Source organism: Rhineura floridana, chromosome 4 (assembly GCF_030035675.1).
Source record: "Rhineura floridana isolate rRhiFlo1 chromosome 4, rRhiFlo1.hap2, whole genome shotgun sequence".
NCBI classification, from domain to species: domain Eukaryota; kingdom Metazoa; phylum Chordata; class Lepidosauria; order Squamata; family Rhineuridae; genus Rhineura; species Rhineura floridana.
Genome location: NC_084483.1, coordinates 134,677,292 through 134,699,714, shown reverse-complemented (window position 1 = coordinate 134,699,714; position 22,423 = coordinate 134,677,292). Strand labels below are relative to the sequence as shown.

General features: G+C 39.2%; 1 protein-coding gene across 6 annotated transcripts in view; it reads left to right on the top strand.

The window, feature by feature from the left end:
- The window catches only part of SIPA1L2 (signal induced proliferation associated 1 like 2), a 140,121-nt gene that overhangs the window by 18,094 nt on the left and 99,604 nt on the right, over positions 1–22,423 (top strand). For all 6 annotated transcript variants that reach the window (XM_061624502.1, XM_061624496.1, XM_061624497.1 and 3 more), the window contains exon 2: positions 20,594–22,271. In XM_061624502.1, coding sequence (XP_061480486.1) covers positions 20,813–22,271 — 1,459 coding nt within the window. In that variant the 5' untranslated portion in view covers positions 20,594–20,812. The remainder of the gene's footprint in view (positions 1–20,593; positions 22,272–22,423) is intronic.

Below are 22,423 nucleotides of genomic sequence, written 5' to 3'. Positions count from 1 at the left end.
TCTGCTATGTGCAACAATGTAGCAATTCACTGAAAGGAAAGGCATTTGTTTCACATCTTCTCATTATATTCTCACAAACTTTCAGTGTATTCTTTCTATAATAATATTTGGCAATAATCAGTTATCTTCATAGATACTCAGATAGCCAGACTATGATGAATACAAATGAGGTGGCAGTGGTAGAATTGCTTGTTCACAATACACAGATGAGACCTGCAGCAAAGAGTTTCATGGTGGAGAGTTCTGTTCACTGTGCTTATTGCTCAGCCATATCCTAATCCATTCCTCCCGGATTTTCCCCCTCCCAACACTTGGTCAGCATTTGTGGCACTGAGTAAGCTCATTGAATTATTTTGGGTCCCCCTTTGGGTTTTTTCCCCTAGACCTTTTTTATACTTCTAAACACTTTGGACTCCCTCAAACCTGGTAATATCATTCTTATGCATGGATTGGGTTGCTTTTGACTACATAAAGCAATAGTGCTTACAGCCTGGACACAAGAAACATGGGAAATGATATGATGATGGTTTATTGAGATATGCTGGGAATCCTTGTATGATGTACCTTGCTCAAGATCTTGACGAAATTGTTTGTAAAAGTTGTAACCAGTGGCTTTGATAATGTCTACCTGATTTGGTAATGACTACCTATATTCCAGAAGATTTCAGGGCAAGATGCTGGCCAAGAACTATATGTAAGCTGCCTTGGGTTTCTATGATGAAAAGAAAGGCTGGGTATAAGTGTAATAAATAAATAAATAAATAAGATCTTGAATTTACTGTTGCTAAATATTTATTTACTAACTTTCTCAAGAAGGGAGTCTTGGGAACTAAGGCAAATAGTGGTGACAAGAGACAAAGTTCTGGGTCTTACTGACATATTTAAAAATGAACGAATGACCGGATCTAGATGATACTCACCAAAGAGTTCTTAAAGAACTCAATTGTAAAATTGCTTACAACCCATGCTTTTGTTAGAAGGTATCCAACAGTGTCACTCGACTGGTAATAAGGGTTCTGTCAGAAGAATGGGGAGGGAAGCAATTTTCAGGTGACCCCTTACCCTCTGCAACAGATTTAGGAGGGATGTGGGGGGGTTGCAGGGGAGGGAATTGTCAAAAATTGATTTTCCATTCTGCTGATGGAAGCCTTATCAGTTGAGCAAAACCATTGGATACAACCTAATGTAACTCGTCCATAAGATTAGTCTACATAGTTGAAGACTGGAAAGTAGCCAATGTAACACAATCTTTTAAAAAGGGACCAAGGATGAAGGAGGACTGTGACTTCTACAAGGATCAGTCTCGTCTTCCTAACATTTTAGAGAGTGTCAGTAATCATATGGATAGGGGTGATCCAGTTGACATTGTGTACTTAGACTTTTAATAAAGTATCTTACCAAAAACCCCTGAATAAGCTTGGCAGTCATGGGATAAGAGAACAGGTCCTCTATTTCATCAGTAAATGGGTAAGAAAGAGGAAGCAGACAAAAGTACATGGATAGTCCTCCCAATGGAGGGATGTAGAGAGAGGAGTCTCCCAAGGATCAGTATTAAGACCTGTGCTTTCTAATTTGTGCATGAATGATCTAGAATTAGGACTGAGCAGTGAGGTATCCAAGATTGCTGATATAAAATTGTGCAATCTGCTTAAAATAAAAAGGAATTGTGAGAAGGTCCAAAACGATATCTCCAAACTGGGTGAATGGGCATTAAAATTGTGAATGTGAATCAATGTAAGGAAGTATAAAGGGATGCCCACTGGAGCAAAAAACCTAACTTACGTATATACTTGTGGGGTCTGAACTGACAGTAACTTGACCAGGAAAGAGATGATGGAATTGTGGTGGATAGCTCGATGAAGATGTTGACCCAGTGTGTGACAGCTATGAAAAAGGAATTCATGTTAGGGGATAATTAGGAAAGGGACTGAAAGTAAAACTGCTGATACCATACTGCCATTATACAGATTTATAGTGAAACCACACTTAGAATACTGTGTACACTTCTGGTCTCCATACCTCAAAAAGAATATTGTAGAGTTGGAAAAGGTTCAGAAAAGGGCAACCAGAATGATCTAGGGGTTAGAACAACTCCCCTATGAGGAAAGGTTACAACATTTGAATATGATAAAGGTGTGTAAAAGTAAGCATGCTCTGGTGAAAGTGGATGAAGAGAAGTTTCTTTTGCTCTGTCATAACACTAGAACCCAGGGCCATCCAATGAAGCCAAATGTTGGAAGATTCATGACAGACAAAAGAAAGCAGTTCTTCATACAGCACAAAGAATGGAATTTGCTCCCGCAAGATCTAGCAGTATCCACTAGCTTAACTTTAAGAGGCATTTAGGCAAATTTAGAGGAAGGCAGTGGTAAACCACCTCTGAATACCACTTACCATGAAAACCCTATTCATCCCTATTTGGGATCGACTTCAAGGTAGTCCATTTTCCATTTTTAGGCAAATTCATGGAGGATAAGGCTATCAGTGGCTACTTGTGTTAGCTGTGTTCTTCCTCCACTATTGGAGGTGGTATGGCTCTGAATACTAGTTGCTAGGGAGCACATGTGGGGACAGTGCTGTTGTGCTTATGTCCTGGTTGTGGGCTTCCCATATGCATGTTGGCTACCGTGAGAGCAGGGCTGTTCTTAGGTTTTATATTCTTAGGTATCTGTAGACTTTGGGTAACTGCAAGGTTTGCAGATGCACAAAGAATCTTTAGGGGGAAAACTCTTTAAGTGGAAGAACTTTCTCAAAACAAACCTGCAAAGTGTCAATGGAACAGAATGTCGACTGGGAGAAAAAAGAAGACAATCAGGTTAGATGGAATAGAGTGGCTGGAAAGGAACGATAAAAGAAAATATGCATATATAAGGTAAATTGAACCACCTCATTGACTGTATAGGTCATTTCCTGAGACGTTATTTAAAAATTTCCCCAGATTGGAAGTGAGTGTGGCCATACACATTAGCTGAGAAACCCAAGATTTTAATGTAGCTGGGATTTGGCACAAATTTTCTATCCCCCCCCCAAAAAGCCAATGGAGAAAAAAAGCCAAAACTGCTCAATAACAGCTGAGCATGCTCAGTGAGCATGGAATGCACTGCTGGGGAGGGCAGGAGAGAAATAAAGAATTGAGGGGGGACAGAATGGAGTGACTGCAACCCTGAACAGAAATACTGTGCACTTTTTTTGAAGGATCCCCCTTTTTTTATAAAGCAATTTTTCTACTTAAAAAAAAAAATGTGGGGCAGAGCTTCCCAGACATTAAAATGGATTTATAAAGCAAAGCACAGTACTTGCACATTAGCTATTTCCTCTGAAATTGAGAATTCATTATACAGCGACGAGAGGAGCTGTATACTATAGCCAGCATAGATTTTTCACATTCCATAATGTTCAGTTGAAAATAACCCTCATGCATGGGATAGGAAGAGAAAAGTCTAGGGGCTTACCATGGGGGAGTGGTGGGGGTTGGTAGGTGGAGTGAGCACGGAGCAAAGCCAATATACTATAAAAATGCAATGCCAGCTCTCATACAAACAAGCAAGAATGATTCTCAGGTAAGAGAAACTTGCATTTTTGTGTCTCTGTCCACCATCTTCCTCAAGGCTAGATGGTAAAACAAATCCTTTTCACGAAAAGGTTAAGAAGCCTTGTAAGTCCTTACTCTTGTTTGTCCCCGCTATTGTCATAATAGATTGTGAATAGGTTTGGAAGGATTAAGGAATGTTCCTTTGGCACCTGAAGGGAGACTGCAAGAGTGGGCGAATGCTAACAGCTCCATCCCCACTCTTCCTCCAGCCTCTGGAGAAGGCTTGTTTTGGATCTGCACAGGCTGCGTAATTTGTCATGGCACACTTTGAGACTGGGAGGAGGGGGAGTGCTATTCACCAGCTGCCTCTCCTTTCTCTACCTACTAAAATGGAGTAGTTTCATTTTTGTTTTTCATTGGTTATAAGAACATTTGGTATGTATTTTAAAGTTTGTATTAGACTAGTCCCTGATTACCAGTGGGTCTGATGTTTACACTATGCTCTGGGAATTCCAGAACCACTTTTCATGTGCAGCATTCAGTGTATGATCAGAGGCTATGGACTTAACAGAGGCATAGGAACTTGGAATTTGCTGGGTTTTGGGGTGGGATCTTTGTATTCCTGTATGATAAAATCTGTCTATTTCTACCAAATGGGATATGAGTAAAAAGATACACTTAAATGTTTTTCTTACCGGTACTCAAGGGTGACTTTTCCTCCCACTTGCTTTTGAAAGATGGCCTTTTCCTTCTCAATATCTTTCAAGGGAGGATTCATTTTTTTGTGGAAAAAGTGAAATACTAATTTTATGAGTTCTCTGCACTAGATGTGATTGGGACAGCCACATTTATTTGTTGAGGGGGATATGAGGGGGGCTGATTTTTACATCAAATGTTCACAGATACAGGGAGCTGCCTTCTCCATCCTACCCACCCACCCTGAAACTCTGCTTCTTCAGGCACTTGTCAGTGTGGGCTGAGAGGGTCTCCTCAAGCAATGGAGACTGGAGAGGTAAGATGGGGGAGGCTCAGTTTCCCTCATCTGCAGAATACTGACATCCTTTAGCCTGTCTTTGTCCCTTTTGCAAATGAAATAAGTTATGTTTTTAACTGCTGGGCTAAATAAGGCTTATGTATACTCCTCCCCACCCCAGCCCCACATTCCAGTCTAGCATTCTTTGTCCTTGAATATCTTGCAGTCAATCAGCCTGCTTCTTCTGAAACAAGACATGAAACATTGCAATACATGCTATTGTAATACCTGCTTCGTGTACACATCTGCACGATACAGAAAATGAAACACTTTCTGCTCTCGTTGCCAGTTGTGTTTCCTGTCGGTAAACAAAAGCAGTTGGTTAGCAGAATGGGAAATTGTTTATTTGCAGGATGCTTGGTGTATGAACGGAAGGAAATGTTCATTCACAGAGATCAGCTCATTGTGTTGGGGCTGTATCACTGGCTAAATTCATTTTAGAATAGGTTGGGGAAATTGGCTGCAAAATAGGTGTATCTATTTTGGGTCCTAAAAACTTCTTAACTATTTACATTAGTGGTTGAAGTTAAAGCATGTCTCATGACCCTCCCCATTCATTGTTTATACAGGTTTTTACAAAGTTAAATGGAACTTTGAATGGGAAGGTTACTTTTTGTGGACTACTGTGGTGTTCCTGCTCACTTTAAAAGGCAATATCCTACCCTTGTAATTGTGATGTTTACCCAGTAATTGTGATGTTACTGATGTGTAAATGTATATGGTGAGTAGCGTTTGGTTGAATGAATCAGGGAGAGAGTATTTGCATATGAATGGTGATTTGTTGAGAGAGCAGGGAGGAGGAGTGTGATATATATAGAGTGTGTGTAATTGAGGATTCAGATGGGTCTTGGAGAGAGAGAGAATAGGACAGGAGATAGGGAGGATAGGGCTTAGTGACAGAGGTAGTTAGGATCTAGTTTAGAGATGGAAAGATACAGTTAGTGTAGGAGTAGGTTCAGTTCCATACACCCCTTTGAGATGGATATTCATCTGGTAGAAGTCACTGCTTAGAAGATTCTGTCTCTAGTTCCCACTGATTTGAGTGATCTTAAAAGTAAGCCAATGATCAGGGCCTACATTCAGCAAAGGTCTCTGAATATTAAAGATCACTGCTTGCAGGTTTTGGCCCTTTACTGGTTTCTGAGGAACGTGGTAGTTCTTTTTAGAGAGGTTCTTCTTAACAAATCTGTACTGTACAGTGTTAAGAATAATGGCCCATAACTGTATATGCTTTTATATCTAATATTTAATATACAATTTTGTGTATATTTAATAACATAGTTCTCCAGTTTTAAGGCTGTTTGACTTATGGGTCCCCTCGATATGGCAGAGTAAGGTGTTTTCTTATTCTATCTTCTTGGTTACAGGTTTTAAGGTGTTAAGTCCTTAAATACAGTCATTGGTTTTTACAATCAGAGGGCAAAATAAAGTTTAGTGCTTATTGAAGTCTGTAGTTTGGCACCTTGCCTGTTTCATAAAAGTTGTAAAAGGTCAATATTGCCAAATCTCGTTACGCTAAATTATTATATTCTTGGCATGATGCTTAAGGAAGTAAAAGGCCTATTTTAATACATTGGACTGCTGAGTGATAATTAGCTGATGGTGGTAAAAAACTGAAGTGACACAAAGTGAAAGCAAAATTATTACATGGGAAAAAGAAACAAAATTTTCAAAAGAACTAAATCCAGCTGTTTTCTGGGAAGTACAAGACTAGTCTCATTCCTGCCCCCTCAAAAAAGAGAAGCCATCTTGACATTATTTATGGAAAAAATAAGTGCTGTAGTTTTATTGTGGCCCCTTACTCTGTACCCTTGATTTAATCCAAATCCAATATAACAAATTATCCTGTAACTCTAACATATTGCCCAACCTAAGTAGTACTTCATACTGGTTAAATGCATCTGATTATCACCATCTGGTCATCAAGTTTTCCCTGAAGCATTGTAATGTCTGCTTTTCCCCCAAGACTGAACTTTGACGATTATACATTTATGAGTTTAAAACTGAGTGTTACCTGTTAGCACAAATTCAGATGTCTTTATTTTTAAAATGGCTTATTTCATTTAATTATGGTCTGAAGGCACATAAAGCCAGCTCCCTGCTGAAGCTAAGCAGGATCAGGTATGTTCAGTGCCTGGATGGGAGACTGTCAGGATCCCTCCTGCTGCCACCACCTGTCCGGTCCCTCCAGTCAGGATCCTGGTTTTTATTTGTTCTCTCACCGGCTCTAGAACTGATCTTGCAAGATCCCACTGCTAGGCAGCACCACCAGCCACTCCCTATTTCACAATATTGCCTTGGGACTTTGCCTTAGTCTCCTTCTGGCTTATTGTTGCTTTGTGTCTGGGTGCACTTGCAGGCCACAACCCCCTGTATCTTTGTGCCTATAAAGCATACAGCCCTGGGTTGCTCTGGATACTTGATGATGTTACACTATCTCTTCACCGCTGCCACCATTTGTTACTGTTTCTCCACCTTGGTAAATACCCCGCCCACCCTTCTGGTCTGTGAAAGCCCCAGCCAAGGATCAGGCCTTTGGTAAACCAAGAAAATATTTATTTATAAACACCAGGAAATAACAAGATTACTTAAGGTATATTTAACAAGCGTATGGTTTCATATATTGCATTACTCTTTATGTTTCTAGTCATATATAATCTGTCTCAATACCAGCCTAATACAATCCAACCCACAACCAACTCCAACCCACAACAACCGACCCCTCAAACTCCCCTTAACCAACCACCACTCTCAACTGTCATCCTCTCATTTATACCTTCAGCCACTCAAACACTCAGCCAATCATCATACAGCATTCTCCAGCATTCTAGCCCATGTACTCCCCCCTCTCACTCAATCCATTTACCTCATTTACTCTAATAAACCTGCACTTACCATATTTACAGTAATATCTATATACAGGGACATCACAGAGACCACCTGGGAACCATATGTAAGCCGCCTTGGGTTTCTATCATGAAAAGAAAGGCGGGGTAATAAATAAAAATAATAATAAATAAATAAAAATACTATTAATGTGACTTATTTGTTAATGAGACTAGACTAAGGAATAGCTAAACTATGTAGTGGGTGGGTGTGTTCGGCCTGATATACACATACATATATACACACACACATCGCCAAATCATGTTTTGGCACTGCATGCATGAGCTGGAATGAGTCCAAATGAAGCATCTCTTTCCATGTGGTTGAGAAAAGGACTTTGCCAGTCTTTAGTTTGACAAGCTGAGATTAGGAGAAAGTAAATGTGTACAAACCAAAGATCATGGTTTATCACAAAGTTTGGTTGGTTAAATAAACCAGCTTCATAATTCATGGTTTGAAACTGTCTTGTCTTGAAACTGATCATAGTTTGCCTACAAACCAGAAATCCTGGTTTATCACAATCTGATTCTACATATTTACTCAGAAGTAGATCCACTGTCATCAGTGAAACATTCGATTAACCAGGTATAGCATTTGGAAAATATTGTACCATGTCCTTGTCCCATTTTTAGAGATGAGGAAACATTGAAAATATTGAAGGGTTTTGCCAAAGATTGATTCCACAAACTGCTTCATCAGCTGGTATGTAGTTGCCATCCGGGAGTGACTTTTGAAGCCAGGAAGGGGAGAAGAGGCAAGGTGTGCGTCCACACACTACTCTCAACCCATGGATGTGGCTTGGCAGGGTATTTAACCTCATACCCTCCACCTTCATTTGTGTTTGATAGTCAAAGGGAGAGGATGTCTTTGATCTTGGTGACTGGTTTCCAGAAGTTAGCTGATGTCTAGAGGGAGGACTACATAGTGGGTTGATTGGCTTGATGACAGTCCATTTGTTTCTTTTTTTTTTACAATAATTTTTATTCAAATTTTCATAAAACATAGAAAACAAAATCATAAAACATTCAAAGACAAAAAACAAAACAAAACAAAAATGATTAAACAAAAAAAATAAAATGTTGACTTCCCATTTGTCACATATCAAATCAGTTATAGGTCTAAAATATATAACAATCCTGTCTCTTAAATCATATTATAAAATCACTTTCCTCCAGTAGTTATCTTAATTAATCATCAGATCTCATAAACATTACTTTATTCTTTCCACAAAAAGTCAAAGAGAGGTTTCAATTCTTTAAGAAATATATCTATCAATTTTTCTCCAAATAGACATGTCAATTAATCCATCTCGTTAATAATTATAATAATCTTATTGTCATAACCATAGTCCAAATAAACATTTCAATTAATCCATCTCATCAGAATCTGTTAGGTCCAATAATTTCAATAGCCATTATTCCATTATCCCTATTAGTTCCATCTTCCATCTTCAATAGTCCTGTTAAGTCCAGTAATTTCAGTGTCCAATCTTCCATTATCAGTATTCCATAATAATCTTGCTGTTGTAGCCATAGTCATATAATAAGAGTCTGATGGGAATTTCCTCTATCCCAAATATTTTCTTGCCATCCATTCTGAATAAGTTGCTGAAATACTGTTGTAAAGTCATATCTGTGTTCTTCTTTTTTACAAAATGCACTGGCTCATCTCTTAAGAGTTTTTCCATTGTCACATGGCTGCAGTTAATTCCATAGATTTTCTCTATATCAAGCTCCATCACATCATTCCAGTCCAGAAGATTATCCAAGCCATTGATAACTTTATCTCTAATATCTTCATTAATTTCTTCAGAGATAACGTTAAATTCCAAACAGTAGATTTTATTTCTAAAATCCATAAACTCCAGATCTTTTTCCAATTCCACATTTGTTCCAATCTCCAGGGCTTGTATCTTCCCTTTATTTTTTCTTTTCTCATCTCTGATCTCATTCTCCTCTCTCACAGGATCCCCTATTTCTTTAAGCTCCTGCGTCATTTTGCTCAGTTCAATTTTCAGCTCCTTACTACCCTGTCGCAGGGTTTGTTTCGTTATCTCAATCTCATCCATTATTTTCTGAAACATAGTTACTTCCAGATTCTCAGCCACTTTCTTGATTGCCATTTTTAAAACCACGAAAACAAAGCAAAACAAAAATAAAGAAGAACCACTTCTTATTTCAGCAACAATTGGGTTAATATTCCAGGCTTGATGACATCACAGTATAAACAGAGCAACCTGCCTTATCTCTCTATGTTCAAGAATGCAAAACAAATTTAGTTCCCAGCATCAAAACAGTTAGTGGCGTCGTGAAGAAGCAGATTCGTCAAAATAAAATAGACCAAAAAGAGAATAGTCCCAGACAATATAATATTCCTCGGAATAGAAATCAGGAATAGAAATCCCTCTTCTGTTTATTATCTTTAGAATGCACTTCCAGGACAGCTTTTTGCGACAGAAACAGAGATAAGCTGTTAATTTCGTGAATAACAGAGAAGAGTTATAGCTCACCCAGAAGTTGTCCAAAGCCGATCAATCTGACAAATCTCCTTTTGCTGCAACAATTTAAACCAAGTAAAAAAAATAATAGAAAGAAGGGTGCTTGCCTGTTAGTCCGTTCTCTCTTTAAAGAAAAGATAAACGTATCGCTTAAACAGATAGAGCTTGTTTGGAAGTCCGTCCGGCATTGTTGGCTGGACCTTATCTCATAAATTAATGAAATCCAGTCCTCCCAACAAAAACAGGCTTTTGAGGTTGATCTCTACGTTTCTCCCTGCCCGGGAGAAATTTCATCAGTCAAAAAAAAAAAATGTTCTGACTGATTTATATCTGAATAAGCTTCTTTTGAGGCGGGAGCCCGTCCCAAAAGCAGGCACAAGCGAAGTCACCCTTCCCGGAAGTCCGACAGTCGATTTGTTTCATTGCTTCAGAGGCCATATCCTCCCAGCGGGTATTTTGTTTTGGCATTCAGCCTATTCTGGCAGTGCTGGGACAAGCTTTTGGTTGGTAAAGGCCTTTAAGGTGGCAGGTGGATGGGCAGGAAGGAGTTTCCAGCCCAGAGCTTGACTTATCAGTTGGTGGGTGAGTCCTAGGTAGGGATGGAATCCATTGGCTGGTGCCGGTTTGAAAGCATTCTGTTGACCTAACAGGCTGGTGTTGATTCCACTTAGTTATTTGTCTGCAATCTGCTGCTTTTACTGATCCATGTTTTCCCTTGGAAAATATATTGATATTTACTGATATTTTAAAAAGAATTATTGATCTTTTGGAAGGAAATATTGAAAATATTTCTATCAATATTAATATCAATATTCTAGATGCAGATTTTTTTAAAAAAAATCTGAAAATAGTCACAGAAAATCACTACATCAAAATCCAATCCTCGACCATAGCGAAAATTAATGGAAAATTAGGTACCAAATCTGAATTCAGTGGAATTCTAGCACATCCCTAATCCTTGGGGCTGCCTGCTGCTTTTTGAAGTCCTCCCAAACACACACCAATGAATGAAACTGCATGGCTGTTAACCTCTTTCAAAGGAATAATATGTGAGCTATTTTCAACGAAGACTGCATAGCCACATATGCATCAAGCAGAGAAACAAGCTATCTTCTCATAAACTGTAGCCAAGAACAAACCATGAGTCGTAGTTTGGATGACACGCAAGCCAAACCTTGGCTTAGTTCAGCGCAGCAGTAAGAAGGATTGGGGAGGAGCAAAGTGGCTGCAAGCACCTCCTTTAGAGTTTATGCTTTCACACAGGCTCACTAAGCCATAGTTTGGCTTACCATGTCATGAGAACCAGGTCAAAACATAGAACAAAACAGATGTAAAGAAAATAACCTTAAAATATAGGAGCTAAAAATGTTAGCATAATCAAGAGAAGGAGAACTTTTGGTGTGATGATCTTCAAATAGTAGTGTACTACTGTTGACTTTATTTAGCAGCATAGTTTCAAAACATCAGTTTAGGTTGCAATCCTATACACTTTTTCCTGGAAGGAAATCCCATTGAAGCTAATGAGGCTTATTTCTGAGTAGATATGTATAGGATCACAGTTTCGTACCTTAAAATTATTCCTGTGGTATATGAAGAAATTTGGGAAATATGATTTTTTAAACTATCTTTTTTATTATTATAGCCTCATCTGTTAAGAGTTTTGTATTAGAAATAAGTTCTCACTCCTGGATTTAGTTTTAAAATGTATTCCTATATTGCTTGCTGTTCCTTTATAAGCAGTCATTTATTTAGAATTTCTGAGGTTCTAGTGGGCTGGTTTAAATGTTTTGAAACAACTGATTTCTGTGAAGCAGATAAGCTGATGTCATGGTCAACTCCAGTCCTTCATCTTATATGTGCTATTTATTAGATTGCACTTGGTGGTTAGGAGTTTTGTTTGGGGAAGGCGTTGGAGTGTAGATTATACAGCAGCTGTAGACTTCCCAGCTAAGTCTTAAGAGCAATCAATTTATAGTACTCTATATTTAGCTGGATAATCTTGGATCTATATTATATATTGATACAATTTGACATTTGGGGTGCTTTCACACTGCACTTTATTCCGTTATTAAAACGATTTATTTCCTGTTAATTTGCGCATAAAAATTGAGCTTTCACACGACATAACGGGTAGCTCCGGAATTCTGGTGGAATGTAGTGGAAGTTTTGCGCTAAATTCCGCAATAAATGATACTGGGAAAATTCCGATAGCAAGGCCGGGGACACGGAAGTTCACGGGAGTTTTGCACTAGCTGCTGCTGCTCACGTGACAGCCATCCCAGCAGGCAGTGCGTTCCCGCCCTTACCAACAGCCCTCCCAGCATGCAGTGTGTTCCCGCCCTTACCAACGGCCCTCGTCGTGCCTTCCAGCCGATCCTAGCTGCTCCTGAGAGAGGAGCCTGTGCTGCAGAGCCTGTGCTGCTGCGCCTGTCAGCTGATCGCATTCGCGATCGCGCCTCTTTCAACCCCCCCACGCACCGAAAGAACAGGCCTCAAACCAGCTCATCCGGTGTCACGTGAGGCCGAATGGGGGGGGGGAGAAAAATTGTGATCTGTGTGAACGACTGTTGTGCAAAATGCTGGTATAGCAGGTACTGTAGTGTGAAAGGGATTTTTTAAATATGGAATGAAGCGCTACCTTTTTAATCCGGAAAACTAGTGCTATTAGCCCCATGTGTGAAAGCACCCGTAGTGAATGTGTGTTACACTGTACTGATTCATTCTTGAATATTTGTTATACACTTATTCCCTGTCAGTGTGTAAAATTATTGTAATAGTGATTAAGAAAAGAGAAAAACTCTTTTTGTCTTACTATATAATAAAAAGGTAAGACGTTACACCATCATTTTATGAATTATAGTTTGAATTCTATAGAATTCAAATTGTAATGCAATAAAATACAAATCAAAGAAGCAATAAAATTACAATTAAAAATCAATATGAATATTTAATGCAATGGAGGTGCTTTCTCTCATCTTCAACCACAAATCTGCAAGCATGCCGTGGGCCAGTTAAATGAAGCTTGCGGACCACTGGTGGCCTACAGAACACAGTGGAGATCACAGGAGTCTTTAGGCTCACGCATGTTAATTTTAATTTTTTTTGTTGCAATCTTGTTTTCACATATGTTTTATAGTGCATTTTATTTATACTCACTTGTATTTTAACCTGTTTTTATTGTTGTACACCGCCCTGAGAGCTTATTGCTAAAGGGCGGTATAAAAGCACAATTAATAAATAAATAATAAATAAATAAATAAATAAATAAATGTAATGTTAAGCTATAGTTTGTTAGTTTGCCTAAAACAGGACATTGACTCTCAGGACTATTTGGAATTCCTCTGAGAGCCAAAAATAATTAAGGAAGGGGCTGCATGTGGACTGAAGCCTTATATTGTGGAGGCTTGGGATGGCATAGCTCAGTATTACAAATACTGCCTTTTCCTGTTGTTGATACTGTGGAAAAACAAGCTAGTACTCCAGATTGCCCCCACACCCACAAAGAAGACTTGTGAGATGTATTATTGGTTTAAGTGTTATATTTATGAAATATAACATATTCCGAATTAAAATTCAAACATAACCAATCATAATCAATAAACAGCTATAACACGTGGGCAGGTGAGGAATTTCACTATTCTGGTGGGGATGGAATCCTCCCAGACTCCTGGGCATGTATCACAGCTGATAGCTGTGGGTTCTCATGCAAGGATATGGGCTAATACTCCCTCCTTGCTAAGTGAGCCTTGGGAGCAGATTGCCATGAGCATCCTGGCCCCGCTATACACGCCTTCACCCCAATGCGCATGACAATCCACACAGGGCACCCGGCAGTTACCTGTAGACCGGAGTCCTGCAAGATTCCTGATGGGCACCCTTACCCAATAATTCTCAGTATAGCTACATCTCCCTCGCCCAAATTCCTCACCTGCCCAAACTCAATGCCAACACAGGCCGCCACCACACTGCTCCCTGGAAGCCAAACGAATTAACCCAACAGTATAAAGTAGGCAAAACGTGAAGGGCTCCTAAAAGCAGACGTGAATTAGGGAGGCGGGGCGGTATTAAATACAGCCGCTCTGCTCCCTCCCCTTGAGGTGCCATGCAACCTCATGCCACCCCCTCAACCAACCAGGAGCAGCCTTTCCGAGCCTTCTCTAACAAGTTGGGGTGAGGGCAAACCCGTCCCCACGTGAAGGTGGGAATGCCATTCTGGATGCAACTAAAGGTGAAGATTTTTATTTTATTATTTAACAAGGAAATATATCACAAATATATTTGAGATGTGAATCATTCAGGAGTAGGGTTGCCAGGTCAGAAGCATCCCAAACCCTGAGATTTTGGGGGCAGGTCCAAGTGCTGTCATGGGGCGGGCCCAAGTGACATCATTAAGCATGATACATTAAGCATCAACCACAGTTGCTTGGCGCATATCATCCATACAAAAACATTTCTCGGATTGGAAATTAAGTTAGAAATCTTAGCTAAAAGATGGAGCCTGGGTAGGGAACATTTAATCTAGCCAACTCGCTTCTGGCAAAAAGGGTTTAAGTGTTAAAATACCTGGGGGCACAGATTCACACAGATCTCCAAAAAATCTTAATAAATTATTCCTGGTTAAGTATGAACCTATTTGGTATGCTATACAACCAGACATGAATCACTGGAGCAAATTACGGTTACCCTTGTCTGCCCATATAGCAGCCGTGAAAGTGATGGCTTTCCCGAAATTAACTTTCCTCTTTCATATCTTTCCTGTGTGGGTTTCTGATATACAGTTTAAAAATTTGGCGGAAAGACATAAAGCATTTCATTTTTGAGGGGAATAAACCTCTCAGGATAAAGAAAGCACTATTGTACCAACAATCGTGTAGAGGAGGCTGGGGAATACCCAGCTTAAAACGTATAATCAGCTTTATCATTTGATTTTTTAAAAATACTAGATAGTATGCACAAAAGATGGGTTTGATTGAAAACGTTAAAGTAGATGAGTTGCCACTGAGTGCCTTGCACTTTAGAAAACAAACAATTGAGATATGTGTGAAAGTAAACATATTCTCTGCCTCCCTCCTATGATGCTTTTTTAATTGTGGGCCCCACTTTTTGGAATTCTCTCCCAAATGTTCTCTGCCATGCCCCCTCTATGATGAGCTTCTGCCGGGCCTTGAAGACCTGGCTCTTCAGGCAGGCTTTTGGGGTGGGTTAGGTTTTATTATTATTGTTGAGATTTTTAATGTTTTAATGTATTTGTATGTTTTTATTTTGTACGTCGCCCAGAGTGGCTGGACAGCCAGCCAGATGGGCGACTAATCAATTAAATAAATAAATAAATAAATAAAAAAAGCTGGAACCTATGGGTTCTTAGGTCGATATCTTACCCCTCACCCTTAGTGCTACTGTGTTTTCATTCAGATGTTTACTACGCACACAGAATATTGTCTTGGCATTCTGGAAAGTCACATGGGTTCTTTTGCCTTAGAGACTTCTTTGTCAACAATAAGCTGATCACAGAAAAGGAGTTCTGCAGATGAATAGGGAAATTTATAATCAGTTGGTTGCAATTGAGGCTGTTGCATGACTTTCTTAACCATACAATATTAAGGAACAGACCCCAGATGCTTCTCTGACTTTGAGAAACTAGTCTTAGCCACCAGGGACAGGGAAAAGGAAATAGTTTTGAAGTTGAATATTATTTTGCTGGACTTGGAAGGGAAAAATGTGGATGGTCTTAAACAATTGCAGGAAGGGGAGTGGGAGGTGAAAATGCATGATGGAGACTCGTCCAAATGGTGGAACAAATCTCTGGTTACCTGCATGTCTAACCAAATACAGGAAACCATGCTTAAGATAGCCTACAGGTGGTAGGTATATCACCCCAGTAGGGTTATCCCACATCTGTACCTCAGTCTCTTCAAGATACTGGTTAGGGTATGCATCAACAGGTACATAACACCATATGTGGTGGCCCTGTTCCAAGGTTCAGATGTTGTATACTGCCATCTTTGACAAAATACAAATCATAACATCTCAGGATATTGATAGGACAGCTCAACTGGACTTGTTACTTTTTATCACAGATACAAACTTAGATTTGTAGGCTGTTTACTAATGGCAGCATGGTTGGAAATGGACTGCCTTCAAGTCGATTCCAGCTTATGGGGACCCTTTGAATAGGGTTTTCATGGTAAGCAGTATTCAGAGGTGGTTTACCATTGCCTTCCTCTGAGGCTGAGAGGCGGTGACTGGCCAAAGGCACAAGCTTCATGGCTGTGGGGATTCGAACCCTGGTCTCCCAGGTCGTAGTCCAACACTCTAACCAGTGAAATATTAGAAAGACCTTAGAAAGCCACTATTGGTTATTGGTGCCAAAAGGTATGGTTTCTTGCATTCATAGAAAGTTAACCACTAAACTCAAGATTGCTTGTGATATTTCAAAAACAGACAAGTTCATCTCAGTCTGGTATCTCTTATTGTTTATGTAAATAAAAACAATCAAGATCTCCCCTCCTTATTATGCAAAAATCTGGAATACTTAATTCCTTTTTTCACATTTTTTTCCCCTTTAAATTACATTCCTATACAGGAAGTTGGTTTGCACACACTTACTTCCCTTGTGTAATTGGGTTTTATTTTTTGTACATGATGTTTAAATCACTAGTACCTTACCTTTTATATGAAAAATTGCTTTGTGATAATTATTGTGACTGAATAATTATGCATCATAACTTGTCACCGTGTGTGTGTGTATTTTTTGTTATAATTGCTACCTTTTAAGGTTCATATGGGCATAAGTTTCTTGATTGTATCTACTTGTTATATGCTCAATTTTATTTTGATTGTAAAGATTTCTTATTTTGAAAATCAAATATATAGAGAGAGGGGGGAAGAAAGAAACAGGGAGATGAGCACAGAAACCATTTCCTACAGAGATAATTATAATGATTAATGAGAACAACTATTAATGATAACAATCATATTTTAAATCTAATTTGTACTAGAGTTCATCTTATTGTAAAACTGATTTATTATTTGAGTCATTTATTAAATGGATTCATAATTTTTCACTGTAGAGTGTTGTATCATTTCCCCCAACTACAATGTTTACAAACTTTAAAAAATATATTAGTTAGATATCTTCTTCTCATTTTTTATTAATAAATGTATTTGTGTGAAATGTATTCTAATGCAAGAATACTGCAAAATTAATCTAGTCTAAAAATTAAGACTCATGGCTACCATATACTGGATGAATGCTACTAAACATCTAGCTTTATGTGTATGTGTGGTGGAGAGAGATTTGGAAATCACATTTGAAAAATGGCTCTCCCTGTCTATAACTTTCTTGCTTTTCCATCATTTCTTGTAAGAGGACAGGATTGAAACCCTGAACTCTTCTTGCTCTCACCCAATCCCTTTCATACGATATTATATAAAAAAATCTAGCCAAGCCTAGTTGGGAAATGAGGCTTGGTCAACTTCCTGTACTTATCCAGACCTCTGTTCACTACTTCCTTACACGTCGGAGTATTTTAAGCCAAGACAACTGGTGTGTGTGTCATCCAGACACTTTTATAGCTCAGCCACCATATTATGCATTGGCAATTGCAAATGTGAATACATCTAAGGTATGAATGAAATGTTGTTGTTTAAAGCCATAGGCAACCACAAGCCACATAACGTTCAAAAAATTGCTCATTGTATAGCTATCCTTCTGGGAGACGTACTAATCCTGTTTATAGTCCTGCCCAAGTGAGTTCCTGTCTAAGAGATGTTGCAAACATAAGAGAATAAGCACAAACCCCAATAGGATTTTTAAAAATTGAAAACCCATTTTTTACCTTGTCTGATCCTTTGGAATGTGGCAGGCTGTACAATTCAATGAATAAATCTGAATGTTGTGAAGATGCAATCATATATACATCAGAGCATCATTACTATATCATTTTTCTTTCCATCTCTCTCATTCCCCCACTCTTTTGCAAATGGGTCAAGTTTTAAATGATGCAAGAATATCGGATATACCTCTTCAGTACTTATTTATTCATTCATTCATTAAACTTGTATCCTGCCCTTCCTCCCAGAAAGAGCCCAGGGCAGTAAACAAAGGACAAAATACAAAAAACATATTACAATTTTTTTAAAAATAAAACATCTTTAAAAAATCCGTAAAAAAATATCTTAAAACATCTTAAAATAAATTCCAAAACAGACTGGTATAAGGTCTCTACTTAAAAAGCTTGAAAGAGGAAGGTCTTCAGGAAGTGCTGAAAAGATAGGTGGTAGATGGTACCAGAGATGGTACTTGTCTAATAGTTAAGGGGAGGGAATTCCAAAGGGTAGGTGCCACAAAACTAAAGGTCCACTTCCTATGTTGTGTGGAATGGGCCTCCTGATATAACATGGTATCTGCAGGAGGCCCTCACCTGCAGAGTGCAGTGACTGACTGGGTATATAATGGGTAAAATGGTCTTTCAGGTATCCTAGTCTGAAGCAGTGTAGGGCTTTGTACACCAAAACCAGCACCTTGCATTTGGTCTAGCATCTAATGGGCAGCCAGTGCAATTCTTTCAGCAGCTGGGTGACATGCTGGTAATATCCTGCCACAGTGAGCAATTGTGCGATCTCATTTTGCAGCTATTATAGCTTCCAGACCAACCTCAAGGGCAGCCCCACATAAAGCACAATAGAGTAATCCGGCCTGGAGGTTACCAGTGCATGGACAACAGTGACCAGCCGATCCCAGTCCAGAAACGGCCATAGCTGTCTTACCAGTTGAAGCTGGTAAAAGGCACTCCTAGCAACTGAAGTCACCTGGGCCTCTAATGAAAAAGATGGATCCAGGAGCACCCCCAGACTATGAATCTGCTCTTTCAGAGGGAGTACAACTCCATCCAAAGAAGCAATTAACCAATTATCTGGGCTCAGGGACCACCAACCCACAGTGCCTCCATCTTGCTAGGGAACAGAGTCAGTTTATTGGTCCTTATCCAGCCTACCACTGAGTCCAGGCACTGGTCCAGGGCTTGCACAGCCTTTCCTGATACAGATGTTAGAGAAATAGAGCTGGGTATCATCAGAATACTGCTATTTTGCCTGAAATCTCCTGATGACCTCTCCCAAGGACTTCATATAGATGTTAAACAGTATTGGAGATGAGATGGTATCCTGTGGCACCCCACAGCACAACTCCCAGGTGTTATCACCCAGTGCTATTCTCTGAAACCAACCACAGAGATAGGATCAGAACCATTGTAAAACAGTGCCTCCATTGCCCATCTCACCAAGTCAGCTCAGAAGGTTGCCATGAATAACAGGGTTTCAAACTCTCTCCTTCTGCTGATAAATGTCATCTGTCAGGGCGATCTAGGCCAATTTAGTCCCATAATCAAGCCTGAACCCGGATTGGAATGGGCCAAGATAATCTGTATATAACCTCTAGTGTAGTTTTTATGTGTTGCTGGCTTGCTGGCACAATATCTTCGTGAATTTTAATCCAAATCTTTAAGGAACTTGGGAATGCACAAAAGCCTGGTTAATAAATAGGCTGCTATGTAATAACTTGGGATTTACGACATCTTTGGTTCAGTGGAAGTTCCTGAATTGTATAGCATCCAGTGTCCTAGCAGGATGAGCTTATCAGCCTTCAAAATAAAGGACCTGAATAACACTTGAAAGACCAACACATAATATAGATCAGTGGTTCCCAAATAGTTTTCCCCATGGACCACTTGGTGGACCACTTAATGATTTTTCTGTTACAGCAATTACAATGTGAGGTGCTAGATGCTGTATGATTTTTGATTGTAAATTGATTTTACAATGTTATGTTTTGTATTTTATTGTATAACAATTTGAATTCAGTTTGAATTGTATGACAATTTGTATTCCATAAAATTCAAATTGCAGTGCAATAAAATACAATATAAGAAATAAAAGAAGCAATAACAATACAATTAAAATTCAGAATAATGTGATAGATGTGCCATCTCCCATCATCAACCACAAATCCACCTACATACCACAGACCACCTGAATGAAGCTCGTGGACTGCAGTTTGGGAACCCCTGATATAGGTGATATCAAAAAGAGTCTTTTTGAGGCAGATTTTACTACTTCATATTGTTTCTACCTACAGCAACTGTAATCCAAACTATGGCTTAGTGAGACTGCGAGGGCTGCTATAGAGGAATTCAAAGCCACTTTGTTCTTTGGTCCTTTTCATTGCTGTGGCACACTAAGCCAACGTTTGGCTTAACCTATTGTCTGAAACAGGACTCACTCAGTCACGCTAAGCCAAAGTTTAGCTTAGCATGAGATGAAAACCCGGTCTATGTAAAACATAAGCAATCAGGTACTTCTGTACAGTTTTTCCTGTCTCATCCTGCTCCTACTCCAGTACCTTGTGTTGTGGAGCTCTCTAAAGCATGCATTTTGAACTCCAAATAGCTGGATATGCAAAGTTGCCTCAGGACTACTTGCTGCAACTAAACCCACGGGATTTCCACTTACCACAACTAGAAAGGACCAATATTGCAGTACCCTGAAATAGAAGATAATTGCCTATACCTTTGTATAATTTTGAATTTGTCATTTTAGAAATTAGTGTGAGTATGTGTTAACTGATCTCTTCCTTTTTGACATACAGGTACATGGATTCTTGATCAGAAGTTATAAAATGAAGACCAGAAATGAGTCCTATTGAACTATATTCTGGAATGGCAACTTGAAAGAACTTTAGGTAGACACACAAACACATGCATGTACACTGTGGCTCTCTTACCTCATTTTATTAATACTGGTGACGTTAGACCATCAGCACTGGTCTTGAAGATAAGATTTGGCATTCCCTTCTTATTGTTTGGGTATGAGTGATCAGATATCACAGGAAGAAAAACGCAAAACCAGCAGAACTTCCTTAAAGTTAAAGGAATCAGCAAGAATTATGCAGTCTGATGACTATTTTGCCAGAAAATTTAAGGCTCTGAATGGTAATATGGGTCCCCCTGCATCTCTAAGTGCAACCAACAAAGGTGAAAGTAGTAACCCAGCCAATGGTACACCAGCTATGCCTAAAATGGGTGTCCGAGCCAGAGTATCTGAATGGCCACCTAAGAAAGATTGTGCTAAGGAACTAAGCAAAGCTACATGGGAAAGTAGACCACAGACCAGTTATGAGAGTGTTGGATCAGTAAATGGTGACCAGAATGATGGGCAGCAAAAAGAACATATTGATTTAGAATTTGCAGAGGCAAAGTATGCATTGGGAGACATTTTTATCCATTCTCCACACAGGGGGCTTCACCCTATAAGGCAAAGAAGCAACAGTGATGTTACAATCAGTGACATTGATACTGAGGATGTACTAGACCAAAATGCTGTTAACCCAAATACAGGAGCATCTCTTCATAGGGAATATGGAAGCACTTCATCAATTGACAGACAAGGTTTGTCTGGTGAGAATTTTTTTGCAATGCTTCGAGGCTACAGAGTGGAAAACTTTGAGCATAAAACACATGCACCATTTGGATTTTCAGAGTTTTTTCACTGCGACACCACTATTTCTCCAAGTCTGCATGCGGCAACACAGATTTCCAGAGGAGAATTTGTCAGAATTTCTGGAATTGATTACATGGATAGTGCCCTGCTAATTGGCAGAGACCGGGATAGATCTTTCAAATGGAGATTGAAGTCAGAATCTGTGGAAACATCACTCTTTAGAAAACTGCGAACTGCTAAAAGTGAACATGAAACTCTTAAATTCTCATCTGAACTAGAAGACAGTAGACTTGAGAAGAATTTTCATCCTTGGAATTGTCAGAAGTGTTTTGCACATTATGATGTTCAGAGCATTCTGTTTAACATAAATGAAGCAATGGCTACCAGAATTAATGTGGGGAAAAGAAAAAATATAACCACTGGGGCTTCTGCTGCGTCACAAACGCCAACAGTAGCTGGACAGACTGGAAACTGTGAATCTCCTTTGGGAAGTAAAGAGGATCTCAATTCAAAAGAGAACCTAGATGCTGATGAAGGTGATGGGAAAAGTAATGACCTGGTACTTAATTGTCCTTATTTCAGGAATGAAACTGGTGGGGAAGGTGACAGGCGGATTGCACTCTCTAGGGCAAACTCAGCATCTTTTTGCTCAGGAGATAGTTGCTCTTTTGAGTCTTCACTAAGTTCACATTGCACAAATGCAGGTGTTTCTGTACTGGAAGTACCCAGGGAGAATCAACCAATCCACAGGGAGAAAGTAAAACGTTACATCATTGAGCACATTGATCTTGGCGCATATTACTATAGAAAGTTCTTCTATGGAAAAGGTAAGAAATTCTCTTTCTAGAATCTTTCATTCTCAAGGTCTCAAAACATTTACCAAACTTTTGGATCATGTTATGAGATGTGAAAAAATCTAATGTACAATGAACATCTGCATTTTTCATAAGTGTCTTAGGACATAATTGTGGCCCTCCTT